Raw genomic sequence first — 15,284 nt, forward strand, 5'->3', positions numbered from 1 at the left:
AGTCCACACAGTATCAGCAATATCATTCATTCAAACAGATATGATATCGATATCGGTTTGAAAAATGCAACTGATATAGATTCATCACTAATAAGTAGTATCTAAACATTGCAGAGGGAGGTGTTCAGTCCAAGGGCTTTGAAGGCACTATGGTGTTGAACGCTGAGCTGTAGTCAATGAACAGCATTCTCACGTAGGTGTTCCTTTTGTGTCATCTGTGAATTTGTTGGGGCGTTATGCAAATTGGAGTAGGTCCAGGGTGTCTGGGATGATGGTGTTGATGTGAGCCATGACCAGCCTTTCAAAACATTTCATGGCTACAGATGTGAGTGCTACGGGGCGATAGTCATGCAGAAAGGTTATACCTTGGCGTTCTTGGGCACAGGGACTATGGTGGTCTGCTTGAAACATGTAGGTATTACAGACTCGGTCAGGGAGAGGTTGAAAATGTCAGTGAAAACACTTACCAGTTGGTCAACGTATGCTCTGAGTACCCGTCCTAGTAATCCGTCTGGCCCCAAGGCCTTGTGAACAGCTAGTATGCCTGGAACGCAAGCATTGTTCTCAGGCCATGTTTCTGGTATTACTGGTATTATAGGGTCGGTGGATGGTGATTGGTGGAATTAATGAGCCAATTGGAAAGATGCACACTTCCGAAATCATTTAATAGGCACAGAAAGACCTGTAAACGTCCTTCTACCCCTCCTCTCTTCTTCCCCTCCTCCTTTCTCCTTCTCCTCCAACCTCAAGTGACCTGGATATATCAGATACCTTCCTGTTCTGCTCCTGTCATTCCTCACCATTGTCTAGCCAACTGTCATTATGTTTCACTCTCCAGACCCCACCTCTCCTCCATCAGTGGAAGGGCTGGACCTGTTGAGTCCCTACCTGTTCACACACAGAGGGTACAACTTTACTGTCGGGGAGACCAACCCCCAGTACATCGACTCCCTCCAGAGCTTTGAGATTCAAGAAACAGACATTTTCCTCGTCTCCTACCCCAAATCAGGTGAGTTTGTGTGTGTGGTAAAAATGATAAGATAAAATGACCTGGGGAATTTGTTAATTTTTGAATTCCATGCTTGTTATATTATTTAAATGTGGAACAGAATTGCATCAATCAAATCACAAGTGTGTTCCAAAGTTGATGGGTTTATTGATCCCCTCACTGCTCTTTGGAAGTTTCCTATGAGTTTCGTCTCAGCACGTGACATAGTTGGTAAGGGCGAGGGGTTGGTTTGAGATTCACCGATTGCCTAGTGAAAGGCCTCACACCCTTTTCAGAGTTGTCAAATTTTGCTCCATTAAATTAAAATCTAACAATGGATTAAACTGGGATTTCTCCCACTGATCTACTCAACCTGCTCCACACTTTCTAAATAAAATAAAAAATTATTGAATTTTACAAAAATGTGATGGTGGTTATTGTTTTTAATGTTGTTTTACCCTGACTGCACTACAAATGCCCATTTGGGACAATAAAGATGTGTGTGTGATAAACACATCTTTATTTTCCATGAAAGGACATTTGTCTTAGATGTTTAAGGGCTGCAGCCTCCACATCAACAATCACATAATACAATACAAACCCCACAATATAACAAGTAGTGCAATAACTTTCCTGTGTGTGTATGTGTGTGCGCGCGCCCCTGTGTGTGTAGGTACGATATGGACCCAGCAGATCCTGGTCCAGGTGGTGGAGGTGGCCCACCCTGAGAGTAGTGGCACCGACCAGAGATCCACCAATCTGGAGAAGATGCCCTGGCTAGAGTACCCAGACACCCACCCCGAGCGCCCGCGCCCCGCACCCAGACTCTTTATCTCCCACCTGCCCCCAAACCTGCTGCCCCCCAGCCTGAGCACCAAGAGACCCAAGGTAAAACCACCAAGCCCAGACATATAATTACTGGGAAAAGGGTAAAGCCCGCCCACCAAAGGAGGTTTGGGATAAAGGAAAAAATAAGAATTCCCAGTGTATCTATGACCAATTACAATAAAGTAATCTTCTTCTTCTCCTCCCCTTCTTCTTCTTCTTCTTTTGTGGTGTTCAGATTGTGTACGTGATGAGAAACCCGAAGGACAACATGGTGTCCTACTACCACTTCTGTCAAGTGTGGAGCAAGCTGGAGACACCCAGCAGCTTCCAGGATTTCTTTGACCAGTACCTGACAGGGAAAAGTAAGTTATTGTGACATATCTTCCTTATATGTCATTACGACAATGTTTTAATTATATTGTTAGGTTCTTATTAACAAAGAGTAATAACTCAGAGACTAACTGTTGCCCTTCGCTTCCCTACTTGAGATATTATAATTTAACAGTGACATGTTTGAACAGACAGAAACTTTCCAAACTCCTCCTTGTCTCTCTCAGTGACTTTGTCACGCCCTGGCTCTGGGGACTCTTTTATGTTGAGCCAGGGTGTTAGTTTCTATGTTATAGTTTCTATGTGTTTATTCTAGATCGTTTAGTTCTATGTTGGCCAGGGTGGTTCCCGATCAGAGGCAGCTGTTGCTTGTTGTCTCTGATTGGGAACCATACTTAGGCAGCCTGTTGGCACTTTTGTATTGTGGGATCTTGATCCGTAAGGTTTGTGTTTAAACCCTAGGACTTCACGTATCGTTTATTGTTTTGTTCGTGTGTACTCATTAAAAGAATGTACGCTTATCACGCTGCGCCTTGGTCCGCTTCATCATGTGTCGACGATCGTGACAAACTTTCCATACACAGTTCCTTGTTCACCCTCCACTGATAGCGAACACATTATACACTGCTAAAAAAAAATAAAGGGAACACTTAAACAACACAATCCAACTCCAAGTCAATCACACTTCTGTGAAATCAAACTGTCCACTTAGGAAGCAACACTGATTGACAATAAATTTCACATGCTGTTGTGCAAATGGAATAGACAACAGGTGGAAATTATAGGCAATTAGCAAGACACCCCCAATAAAGGACTGGTTTTGCAGGTGGTGACCACAGACCACTTCTCAGTTCCTATGCTTCCTGGCTGATGTTTTGGTCACTTTTGAATGCTGGTGGTGCTTTCACTCTAGTGGTAGCATGAGACGGAGTCTACAACCCACACAAGTGGCTCAGGTAGTGCAGCTCATCCAGGATGGCACATCAATGCGAGCTGTGGCAAGAAGGTTTGCTGTGTCTGTCAGCGTAGTGTCCAGAGCATGGAGGCGCTACCAGGAGACAGGCCAGTACATCAGGAGATGTGGAGGAGGCCGTAGGAGGGCAACAACCCAGCAGCAGGACTGCTACCTCCGCCTTTGTGCAAGGAGGAGCAGGAGGAGCACTGCCAGAGCCCTGCAAAATGACCTCCAGCAGGCCACAAATGTGCATGTGTCTGCTCAAACGGTCAGAAACAGACTCCATGAGGGTGGTATGAGGGCCCAACGTCCACAGGTGGGGGTTGTGCTTACAGCCCAACACCGTGCAGGACGTTTGGCATTTGCCAGAGAACACCAAGATTGGCAAATTCGCCACTGGCGCCCTGTGCTCTTCACAGATGAAAGCAGGTTCACACTGAGCACGTGACAGACGTGACAGAGTCTGGAGACGCCGTGGAGAACGTTCTGCTGCCTGCAACATCTTCCAGCATGACCGGTTTGGCGGTGGGTCAGTCATGGTGTGGGGTGGCATTTCTTTGGGGGGCCGCACAGCCCTCCATGTGCTCGCCAGAGGTAGCCTGACTGCCATTAGGTACCGAGATGAGATCCTCAGACCCTTTGTGAGACCATATGCTGGTGCGGTTGGCCCTGGGTTCCTCCTAATGCAAGACAATGCTAGACCTCATGTGGCTGGAGTGTGTCAGCAGTTCCTGCAAGAGGAAGGCATTGATGCTATGGACCGCCCGTTCCCCAGACCTGAATCCAATTGAGCACATCTGGGACATCATGTCTCGCTCCATCCACCAATGACACGTTGCACCACAGACTGTCCAGGAGTTGGCGGATGCTTTAGTCCAGGTCTGGGAGGAGATCCCTCAGGAGACCATCCGCCACCTCATCAGGAGCATGCCCAGGCGTTGTAGGGAGGTCATACAGGTACGTGGAGGCCACACACACTACTGAGCCTCATTTTGACTTGTTTTAAGGACATTACATCAAAGTTGGATCAGCCTGTAGTGTGGTTTTCCACTTTAATTTTGAGGGTGACTCCAAATCCAGACCTCCATGGGTTGATACATTTGATTTCCATTGATAATTTGTGTGTGATTTTGTTGTCAGCACATTCAACTATGTAAAGAAAAAAGTATTTAATGAGATTATTTCATTCATTCAGATCTAGGATGTGTTATTTTAGTGTTCCCTTTATTTTATTGAGCAGTGTATATGTAAGGTAATCCATAAATTCTTATATAGTGACAGGAATAAGTAGATTTCAAAATGGAACCCAACAGTCCCCTCTTGTTTGAATAGTGACTCCATACTGTTCAACATTACATAAACTTTGAAATTGCTTAGAAATAAAACAAAAAAGAGAACATGATTATTATAAAAAGAAAACCCTTGATTAATATGTTCACACCTCCGAGACCTATGGCCTCTGTGTATATATTGTACTTAGTCTACACCCAAGGTTTAAGGCCCTCTTATCATCATTATAACCACACCAATCACCCTTGTAATTTCCCCCTATCTTTCAGTGTTCCTCCCAGTGGTGTAAAGTACTTACAGTGAGGGAAAAAAGTATTTGATCCCCTGCTGATTTTGTACGTTTGCCCACTGACAAAGACATGATCAATCTATAATTTTAATGGTAGGTTTATTTGAACAGTGAGAGACAGAATAACAACAAAAAAATCTAGAAAAATGCATGTCAAAAATGTTATAAATTGATTTGCATTTTAATGAGGGAAATAAGTATTTGACCCCTCTGCAAAACATGACTTAGTACTTGGTGGCAAAACCCTTGTTGGCAATCACAGAGGTCAGACGTTTCTTGTAGTTGGCCACCAAGTTTTCACACATCTCAGGAGGGATTTTGTTCCACTCCTCTTTGCAGATCTTCTCCAAGTCATTAAGGTTTCGAGGCTGACGTTTGGCAACTTGAACCTTCAGCTCCCTCCACAGATTTTCTATGGGATTAAGATCTGGAGACTGGCTAGGCCTGTCCAGGACCTTAATGTGATTATTCTTGAGCCACTCCTTTGTTGCCTTGGCCGCGTGTTTTGGGTCATTGTCAAGCTGGAATACCCATCCACGACCCATTTTCAATGCCCTGGCTGAGGGAAGGAGGTTCTCACCCAAGATTTGACGGTACATGGCCCCGTCCATCGTCCCTTTGATGCGGTGAAGTTGTCCTGTCCCCTTAGCAGAAAAACACCCCTAAAGCATAATGTTTCCACCTCCATGTTTGACAGTGGGGATGGTGTTCTTGGGGTCATAGGCAGCATTCCTCCTCCTCCAAACACGGCGAGTTGAGTTGATGCCAAAGAGCTCGATTTTGGTCTCATCTGACCACAACACTTTCACCCAGTTCTCCTCTGAAACATTCAGATGTTCATTGGCAAACTTCAGATGGCCCTGTATATGTGCTTTCTTGAGCAGGGGGACCTTGCGGGCGCTGCAGGATTTCAGTCCTTCACGGCGTAGTGTGTTACCAATTGTTTTCTTGGTGACTATGGTCCCAGCTGCCTTGAGATCATTGACAAGATCCTCCCGTGTAGTTCTGGGCTGATTCCTCACCGTTCTCATGATCATTGCAACTCCACGAGGTGAGATCTTGCATGGAGCCTCAGGCCGAGGGAGATTGACAGTTATTTTGTGTTCCTTCCATTTGCGAATAATCGCACCAACTGTTGTCACCTTCTCACCAAGCTGCTTGGCGATGGTCTTGTAGCCCATTCCAGCCTTGTGTAGGTCTACAATCTTGTCCCTGACATCCTTGGAGAGCTCTTTGGTCTTGGCCATAGTGGAGAGTTTGGAATCTGATTGATTGATTGCTTCTGTGGACAGGTGTCTTTTATTCAGGTAACAAGCTGAGATTAGGAGCACTCCCTTTAAGAGTGTGCTCCTAATCTCAGCTCGTTACCTGTATAAAAGACACCTGGGAGCCAGAAATCTTTCTGATTGAGAGGGGGTCAAATACTTATTTCCCTCATTAAAATGCTAATCAATTTATAAAAAAAATTGACATGCGTTTTTCTGGATGTTTTTGTTGTTATTCTGTCTCTCACTGTTCAAATAAACCTACCATTAAAATTATAGACTGATTATTTCTTTGTCAGTGGGCAAACATACAAAATCAGCAGGGGATCAAATACTTTTTTCCCTCACTGTAAGTAAAAATACTTAAGTAGTTTTTTGGGGTATCTGTACTTTACTTTACTATTTATGTTTTTGACAACTTTTACTTTTACTTCACTACAGTCCTGAAGACAATTATGTACTTTTTACTCCTTACATTTTCCCTGACACCCAAAAGTACTCGTTACATTCTGAATGCTTAGCAGGACAAAAAAAATGCTTAATATAAGGAATTTTACATTATTTGTACTTTTACTTTTACTTTTCATACTTAAGTATATTTTAGCAACTACATTTACTTTTGATACTTAAGTATATTTAAAACCAAATACTTTTAGACTTTTACTCAAGTAGTATTTTACTGGGTGACTTTCACTTTTACTCGAGTAATTTTCTGTTAAGGTATCTTTACTTTTACTCAAGTATGAAATACTTGAGTACTTTTCCCACCACTGGTTCCTCCTATATACAACTGATAATTACATTTCATTTGGAGATTTTGGCTTTCTCTTCCTCTTTCGGGTTCCTAAGAGAGTGATAGTAGAAAAGGAAACTCAGGAAGAGAGTGAGAACACAAAATATTGCAATTATTATTAATTCGTTAATATGGCGAAACTCGAAGTTTAACGACATGACGATTACCACTCTCCCTTATCCTGACTGTAAACCGTTGGGATACTTTCTGCAGGGATCCACAAAAATGAAGGCTGTATACACTTCCTCATGCTTGTACCCTGCCTTCCCCTCTCAGGCTGGAGGTTTACAGGAGGTGTTCCCACGCCATGTCATCCTCACTTCGCCTCTGGTCCAACACCATCACACATAGATTATTCCATCTAACCTATAACACGTTGATCACTGCTGCTAGGCTACTTGTATAGTTATAAACATACTAAAACATGTTCAAATCAATTAAACATACTAAAACATGTTCAAGTCAATTAGTCAGTTTCCAACAGTCCCTCATCTGAAACAGTGATCACTCACACGTTCCACGGCACCTAGAAAACGTATTGACTTGAACAAGGAAGAGAAAAAATACAAGTTTAATAATTTCACACCATCCTTCAAGAGAATGAGATTGGGGCGAGGACCGTCCATCCGATCTGTTCTATGCCGATGGGACGCTAGATCTTCACTGGGCTCCATGAAAATGAGATCCCTGTTGGATATCCCTCTCACTTATACCCAGTCTCCCCCTATCGGCTTCAGATCATCGGAGACGGCTCACTCACACCCTGTCCCACATCCTCATCCTCGGGTGTCTTAGCAAGACACAGGCTACGAGCCTTGTAAGTAATTAATTGGACTGTATCATCCAGCAAGCCATAGGTATTAATGCACTTTACCATTGTGGTTTTGATGGCATGGTAAAACAAAGCCCCTAAAATTAAGATCTCAGTTATGGCTGACATTGCCCAAGCTGCAATCTATAGTGAGCTTTCTGATAATCTCCATCTCGAAGGACATGAACAGATAAGGTTTCCCTAGTCTCAATGATTCTTACAAATTATGAATTAATTTCAGAAACCACCTGCAGAATGAGTAGTGCACCCTCCCCTCCCTTTGTGCCCTCTCTCCTTCTCACCTTCCCCAATCATAATTAGAACTTCTGATAAATTATCCAACCCAAATTTAGATTGACAGTCCCTAATGCTTCACTTAGAGTCTATCACTCGAATTTAAGACCATCAGCTTAGCACAAACCGACAATGGCAGAATGTACATTTACAGACAGGGAGAAATGTATACAGTATGTACTACTAACGTTAACATAAAGTATATCCATCTTATATTTCTAGCATTAACTTTTCTAAGTACTGCGTTTTTTTGTCTAAATTACTATACATTTCCCAGTATGCAATTTTGGGCAACCCTAAATCAATTACGGGGAATAATCAGATCTTCCCAACCAGAAGAATCTCTCACCTGAGCCGCCACAACCATCCTTTCCGGTCCATTCTATCCTGTCCATTTTCCGACCAGTGCACCAACAGCATGAGAGAATACCATCTAGATACCATCTGGGATCACTATTGGTATAACCTCAAGAGAAGGCAGATCAGAACAACAGTTTAGGGCATTTCTGATTCAGGGAACCCAGACAAACGATTCACTGTATGACTAATTATTACATTTTCCAACATTCTTAATACAAATGTCTAAAACAAATGTCGAAGAGAATAACAAAACACTGTTGAAACCTTTTTGCAAATTGGCTTATACCACAGAGTTACAGGGTCAGGGAGTTAGAGGCCTAAGCCTTAGGGAAAAATCTCGACAATACAGCAGACCCAATCTGGTGAGATTTTGTATTGAAGCAAAGACAAAAACAAAATGAACAAAACAACAACAGCGATACACCTCTTCAGAATTATCAGCGTTTACGTATTATATTTGAATTTCAACCAATGTCTCTAGCCTTTCTAGCGAGGGTGATCAGGCCTCACCAGAAAGTCAGAACAGTCAGAGGTCATTCAGTACCATTAAGTGAGTGTTTCTTTCCATTTTCTTTCCCTGTACTTCAGACTCATTATTTAAAAACATTTCAAACATTCTCTGTACCAGGTTTACATTGGGTTTTTCAGTACATTTCTCATCAAGAAAACTTACGTGTGGAACCAAAATTCAGGCAATAGATAACATTTCATTTGTGTGCCCTTTAAGGTGCATCCTTTCTAACCTGTGAAGACCCTACTAAACCCAAGTAGAAAGAGCACACACAATAAATCAGACACGGTATTAACGGCACTAACAAATATTCATAACAGGGGGGTTGTGTGTGAATGCTGGTGTGTGGTATAATGTGATGACAAAAACAAACAAATGGCCAGGCCTTACTTAATTTGGAGCTCCCGTAACGGCTGGATCCGGGTACCTTTATACTTTATAGAACGGCAGAATTTCACAAACTACTCCCCAAGGCAACGGCCTCAGGAAACATTTCAAAGGGAGGGATACATAGTCATTTTTAAACTCATCAGAATACTTGGTAGGGGACACACCATCCTCTCCTGGAAGAGAAAATAATCATTTAGTTAGTTTTCATTGTGCTAAATCTCAATCAGTCCTAAAAAGTCAAAATGGTAAATCTTTCTATCTTACTTTCCATGTAACTTTCCATTTAACTTTCCTTTACCAGGTGAACAGAAAGGTTTTAATTACAGTCTAAACAAAACATGATAACTTCTGTTCACAGGGAGGCCCCTTTACTTCCTCCTTACTGGAAGGTATCATGTGCTTTAATCTACCCCAACATATACTATTACCAATCTCCGTTAGATATTCACTATTTGCTTCACAGTCATTCATGTATATTATTTAAATGTGTAATGGTCCCAAATGATAAAATACACCAACCAGATACCAATATTCACCAAATTAAAATGTACTGCATCGATTTAACTGTTCTTTACCATTTTCTGCGTAGTTTCCGAATTTTGTCCAGTGGGTGCTAGTAACGTGTTGGTCTTTTGTACTGTTAACGATAGTCGCTACTGCATGTGGAACATACATATCTACTTTTTTAACCATAATAATCAAGGCGGTGTTATGAAGAACCACTTCGGCTGCTTGTACTAATAGGCACGGTGGCATTCCTCTTGCTACTGAGTCTAAAGATTTACTCCAGTACATGACTGGTCTGTCTTTTCCTCCATGATTCTGCGTAACTTTACTTGCCGAAGGAGGGTAAAAAGGGTGTAGTTCGAGTTTACCCTCCACTACCGCGCTACAGTGCCCATCCTATTAATGCACAAACATTTAAGAGGGTAATTCTACCCCAATGCAGGTGCTTAACACAATTATTTCATTACCTCTACAAACGCTTCCTCATACTCTTAACTCCACTTTATTCTCTCGTGAGACCCCTCCTCCCTTTCGTCAATTCTGTAAAACTATTTCAGAGAAAAACTCAATAAAGTTCCTCACCAAAGCGTTTAAAAAAAAAAAACTTGCGAGGAGTGTTTCGTCATCATACCAAGTTTAACTTGTTACTTTTCAGAATCCATTCCCCTGGCATTTCGCATAGATTATCCAAACCCAAAATCGGTTCTATCACAGCTACCATAAAGAATGAGCCCGGTATGATTACTGGACCTATTGTAAATGGCATGGGTAGTAGTTGCATAACTTTTGATTCTGTCTCCGAAACTCCATACTGAACGAATTTCGTTTTTTTTGTCTTAAATTTAGCCAATTTGAGCAACCGCACTGAGGCCAAATTATACCCTATGCGTTACCCCCAACTCCGGTTACTTTCAGGAATGCTTGCTGTTGCTCACTAGTCAGTGAAGAAAAAGTCTGCACAGTAGCACTTAGCCCGGAATGAGTCGTCGCAGAGGGTTCAGGCACCATCTGTATGCACTGCAATAGGGAATGGAGGCTGCGCGCTTTCCCGCCGGTTCGTTTTTCAATGATGCCAGGTAGGCTACTTCGGTTTTATAGCAGAGCTGTGTTTACTTAATATGAGCAGCTGAGAAATAAATATAAGAACACTCATTTCACTCCAAGCATCAACCACCGTTTGAGGAGCATGCTCTCGCTGCCCGACAGGTGATATTCTGCCCAAACTCTGTATGCAATGGGCTCTCCAACCCTGTTCCTGCAGCTACCCAGTGCTTCATTTGGGGAACCAAGTGAAATCTGTTCAGGAACATCGATAGTAACATGTTTTCGCAGCGAAACATATTTCACTAAACTGTTGACAGCACCTCTGCACGCTCAAGAAAGGAATAAAGCAGAGAGAGGAGGAAATGGAAACGCATGTTGGTGAGATATTCTGTATAGCTAAAGGCAATGTGTCACCCAATTCATTATGAAAATATAAAAATAATCCCTATTACTAGGCTATTCAAAATCAAATTCAAATTCACTATAATTGTAGGCTAACTGTACAGCACTGCACAATCGATGAACCAACAGCATCGCCTAGGACTATACGTTCTGTCCCAGACTTGTGGATATACATTTTGGAGTGTAGCATAAGGTAAAACATGCAAACCAGTATGCATAATAATGCAGTCCACACTCAAAGGTGGTTACTTGAATTTGTTTCATTTTGGAGTATAGGCAATTATGTACCAAAGACATCTTAAATCACCGGAACAGACCTAGGGTGGAGCCCTCTGGCCCCCCTCACAGAGGTTTCTTCACACTTCATCTGTTGACTTGACCTTGAGCCAAATTCAAGACAGATTTTCACCTAGTTGGCTCAGGGATTAGAACCAGCGACCTTTTGGTTACTGGCACAACGCTCTTAACCACTAAGCTACTTGCCGCCCTACATGTGTATTTTGTACTCATTATCTCCTTTAGTATAATTTTTTTGGGGGAGAAAAGTCAGCCACTGGTAAAGATGTTTTAAGTCCTATCAAATAGCGTGTGTGTCTGTGTGTTGTTGACAGTGGTGGGTGGATCGTGGTTTGACCATGTCCGTGAGTGGCACACCAAGAGAGGGCAGTATGACATTCTCTTTGTCAAGTACGAGGACATGATCAAGGTACAGTAAAGGCTTTTTCTGCATCTCAAATGGAATCCTATTCCCTATATAGTGCACTACATTTGACTAGGGCCCTCTGCCCAAAAGTAGTGCACTAAGTAGGGAATAGGGTGCCATTTGGGAAGCAATCTCAAGCAGTCTGTCTGCTTGATTGTCGATCTGTTTCTCTCTCTCTCTCTCTCTCTCTCTCTCTCTCTCTCTCTCTCTCTCTCTCTCCCCCCCCCCTCTCTCTCTCTCTCTCTCTCTCTCTCTCTCTCTCTCTCTCTCTCTCTCTCTTCAATACAATTCAAAGGGCTTTATTGGCAGGGGAAACATATGTTTACATTGACAAAGCAAGTGAAATAGATAATAAACAAAAGTGAAATTAACAATCAGAAATTAACAGTAAACATTACCCTCAAAAAAGTTCCAAAGGAATAGAGACATTTCAAATGTCATATTATGGCTATATACAGTGTTGTAACGATGTGCAAATAGTTAAAGTACAAAAGGGAAGATAAATAAACATAAATATTGGTTGTATTTACAATGGTGTTTGTTCATCACTGGTTGCCCTTTTCACTCACTGACTCTCGCTCTCTCTCTGAGAAACACTTTTATGCTGCATGACATACAGGGCAACTACCTAACGTCTGCCCACCTCTCTCTCTCTTCCCCCCTCCCTCTCCCCCTCTCCCTCTCCCCCTCCCCCCCTCTCCCTCTCCCCCTCTACCTAACGTCTGCCCACCTCTCTCTCTCTTCCCCCCTCCCTCTCCCCCTCTCCCTCTCCCCCTCTCCCTCTCCCCCTCTACCTAACGTCTGCCCACCTCTCTCTCTCTTCACCCCTCCCTCTCCCCCTCTCCCTCTCCCCCTCCCCCCTCTCCCAGGACCTGAGGTCAGTGGTGGTGGATATCTGTGATTTCCTAGGGAAGAACCTGACCCCCTCGGCCATTGACCGCATTGTTGAGAAGCCCAGGTTGGAACCTATTTTTTATGTGCTCTATCCTGTCTTTTTGACTGTATATTATGTATGCTGCAAAATGAATAGCATCATTGAGGACTAATCTAATATGATCTGTCTGATTATTCATCCGTCAAATACATTTCATTGATTGATTGATTGATTGATTGATTGACAGGTTCAAGAACATGAAAAAGGATCCAAAAGCCAACTATGAGTTTCTGCCCAAAGACGTGCTCGTTCTGGAGAAAGGACACTTCCTACGGAAAGGTACACACGCATGCACGCACACACACATGCGCAAACACACATACACACACAAACAGTCAGAGTAGGATTGCTGATAAAGGATCAGTTTTCCCTTTTAGATCATAATTGATAGGACTATATGGACAGGTGGGGCCCTGATCCTAGATCAGCACTCCTACTGTACATTGCAGTAATAGCAGTGCCATTTCTCTTGTTTACATTGGCTAGAGACATGCACACTCCAAAGGTTAAGCATATTTTTTTTATTCTTTGGCTCTACTGAATATGTGTGTGTGTGTGTGTGTGCGATGTGCATCTGCATGCGTGTGTGTGTGTGTGCGCGCGCATGTGTGTGTGTGTTTGTGTTTGTGTATGTGTGTGTGTGTGCGTGTGTGTGTTCTGCACAGGTACCATAGGAGACTGGAAGAACTTGTTGACGGTGGCTCAGAGTGAACGCTTCGACCAGGTGTTTGAAGAGAAGATGAAGGACCTGCCTCTAAGGTTCACCTGGGACATCAACAAACATCACAGAGCCACCCAAACCATTGGTCCCGGAGATCACCTGTCACTATAGTGTGGCCTCCCGAGTGGCGCAGTGGTCTAAGGCACTGCTAGAACTGAGGGGCTCTGTGGTCTACCCCAGAGGAGACAGCATTCCCCGGAGCACAGAAGACAGTAACCCAGAAGTGGTCTCCTGGCGGAGACTTGTTTCTTTTCTTTTTCTTTATGGTTGTAAATAAACACCCTTGAAACTGAGGTATCACACTTGTGTCTGATCTGTGTAGATTAAACCGCCTGGTCTGCCACAAACTGTTTATTGAATGGAACTGTAGCATTGAATAGAGTTGAATAGAACAAACATGATCCTGTGTACAGTAGCCTATAGTTTAATTTAATAAATCTAGCCTACATGACAATGAACAATAGTTGTGAATGTCACTGTCTAGGTACAGAGATTAAGAAATATACTCTACATGACAATAAACAATAGTTGTGAATGTCACTGTCTAGGTACAGAGATTAAGAAATCTAGCCTAAATGACAAACTATAGTTGTGAATGTCAATATCTAGCTACAGAGATAAAGGTGTACTGTAGCAATCCTTTATAGATCCATACAAATGATTGAGCAAGCATTTACATTTCACATTTTAGTCATTTAGCAGACGCTCTTATCCAGAGCGACTTACAGTTAGTGAGTGCATACATTATTATTATTATATGTTTTATTTTTTCATACTGGCCCCCTGTGGGAATCGAACCCACAATCCTGGCGTTGCAAACGCCATGCTCTACCAACTGAGCTACATCCCTGCCGGCCATTCCCTCCCCTACCCTGGACGACGCTGGGCCAATTGTGCGCTGCCCCATGGGTCTCCCGGTCGCGGCTGGCTACGACAGAGCCTGGATTCGAACCAGGATCTCTAGTGGCACAGCTAGCACTGCGATGCAGTGCCTTAGACCACACACCATAAACAAAATTAGTAGCTACACTGATGCTCTGTCTGTATTTTTTTAGAGTTATGGGCACCTATATGGACAATCTGTATTGATATCAGTTGCATTTATTTGATACGATATCGGTTTTATACAAAACATTGCAACTGTGTAAAGGTCCACTTCTCTGTTCACTTCCGCGGCTCTCTGAAGGCAAGAGAACTGCTTGCTTGATCGCCTGTTGGGCCAAATGTGTACATTCTGGGGGCCTAACCTCAGAGTAATTGTATTAGTATAAAATAATATAATTGTCCAAAAAAATTGTACTTAAAATATATCCCGGTATTTGTATTATTATGTATTTTTTGCTCATCTTTATCAAGGGTGGTAGAGCATGGTACTTGTAGCCCCAGGGTAGTGGTTTTGAGTCCTGGGACCAACCATAAATAAAATGTATGCACGCATGACTGTAACTCGCTTTGGATAAAAGCATCTGCTGAATGGCATATATTGTATTTGTGATTAAAGCAAATATTTCATAATGAACTTTGATTTTGCATGAATGACTTAAATAGTGAAAGATGTGTTCAAAGCCAATGAATGAATGAAAGGTTCTGAACATAAGACAGAAAGTATTAAAACTGTTTTGAAAATGTATCACTATTAAACACCTGAAATTTGCACCAAACACTGAAGACAGTGAGCCTGCACACTTTAAAGTTGTTTTGGTATTGGTAGCATTTACAGTTTTGGCGCTACATGTGCCAGCTGAAAGATAATAATAATAATATGTCGGATGTCAAAAGTTGTTCTTGCTTTCAGCAAGCACATCTGATTATAATTGATAAAAATGTTCCATCCTCTTCCTCGCCTTTCGAAATGTCATACAACAAATG

The 15,284-nt window shown here is 42.6% G+C and overlaps 1 protein-coding gene across 1 annotated transcript; it reads left to right on the forward strand.

Moving 5' to 3' along the window:
- Positions 1 to 822: 822 nt before the first annotated feature.
- On the forward strand, positions 823 to 13,568 carry LOC311118068 (amine sulfotransferase-like; the record flags this gene model as incomplete). The annotated part of the gene is made up of 7 exons (XM_084192941.1): positions 823 to 1,009; positions 1,662 to 1,876; positions 2,052 to 2,178; positions 11,669 to 11,763; positions 12,630 to 12,718; positions 12,882 to 12,973; positions 13,360 to 13,568. 7 exons carry the CDS (start codon positions 823 to 825, stop codon positions 13,524 to 13,526), a joined length of 972 nt encoding a protein of 323 aa, XP_084049067.1. The 3' UTR covers positions 13,527 to 13,568.
- Positions 13,569 to 15,284: the final 1,716 nt, after the last annotated feature.

The sequence above is a fragment of the Coregonus lavaretus genome (assembly GCF_964263955.1).
Source record: "Coregonus lavaretus genome assembly, contig: HAP1_SCAFFOLD_850, whole genome shotgun sequence".
Classification (NCBI taxonomy): Eukaryota; Metazoa; Chordata; class Actinopteri; order Salmoniformes; family Salmonidae; genus Coregonus; species Coregonus lavaretus.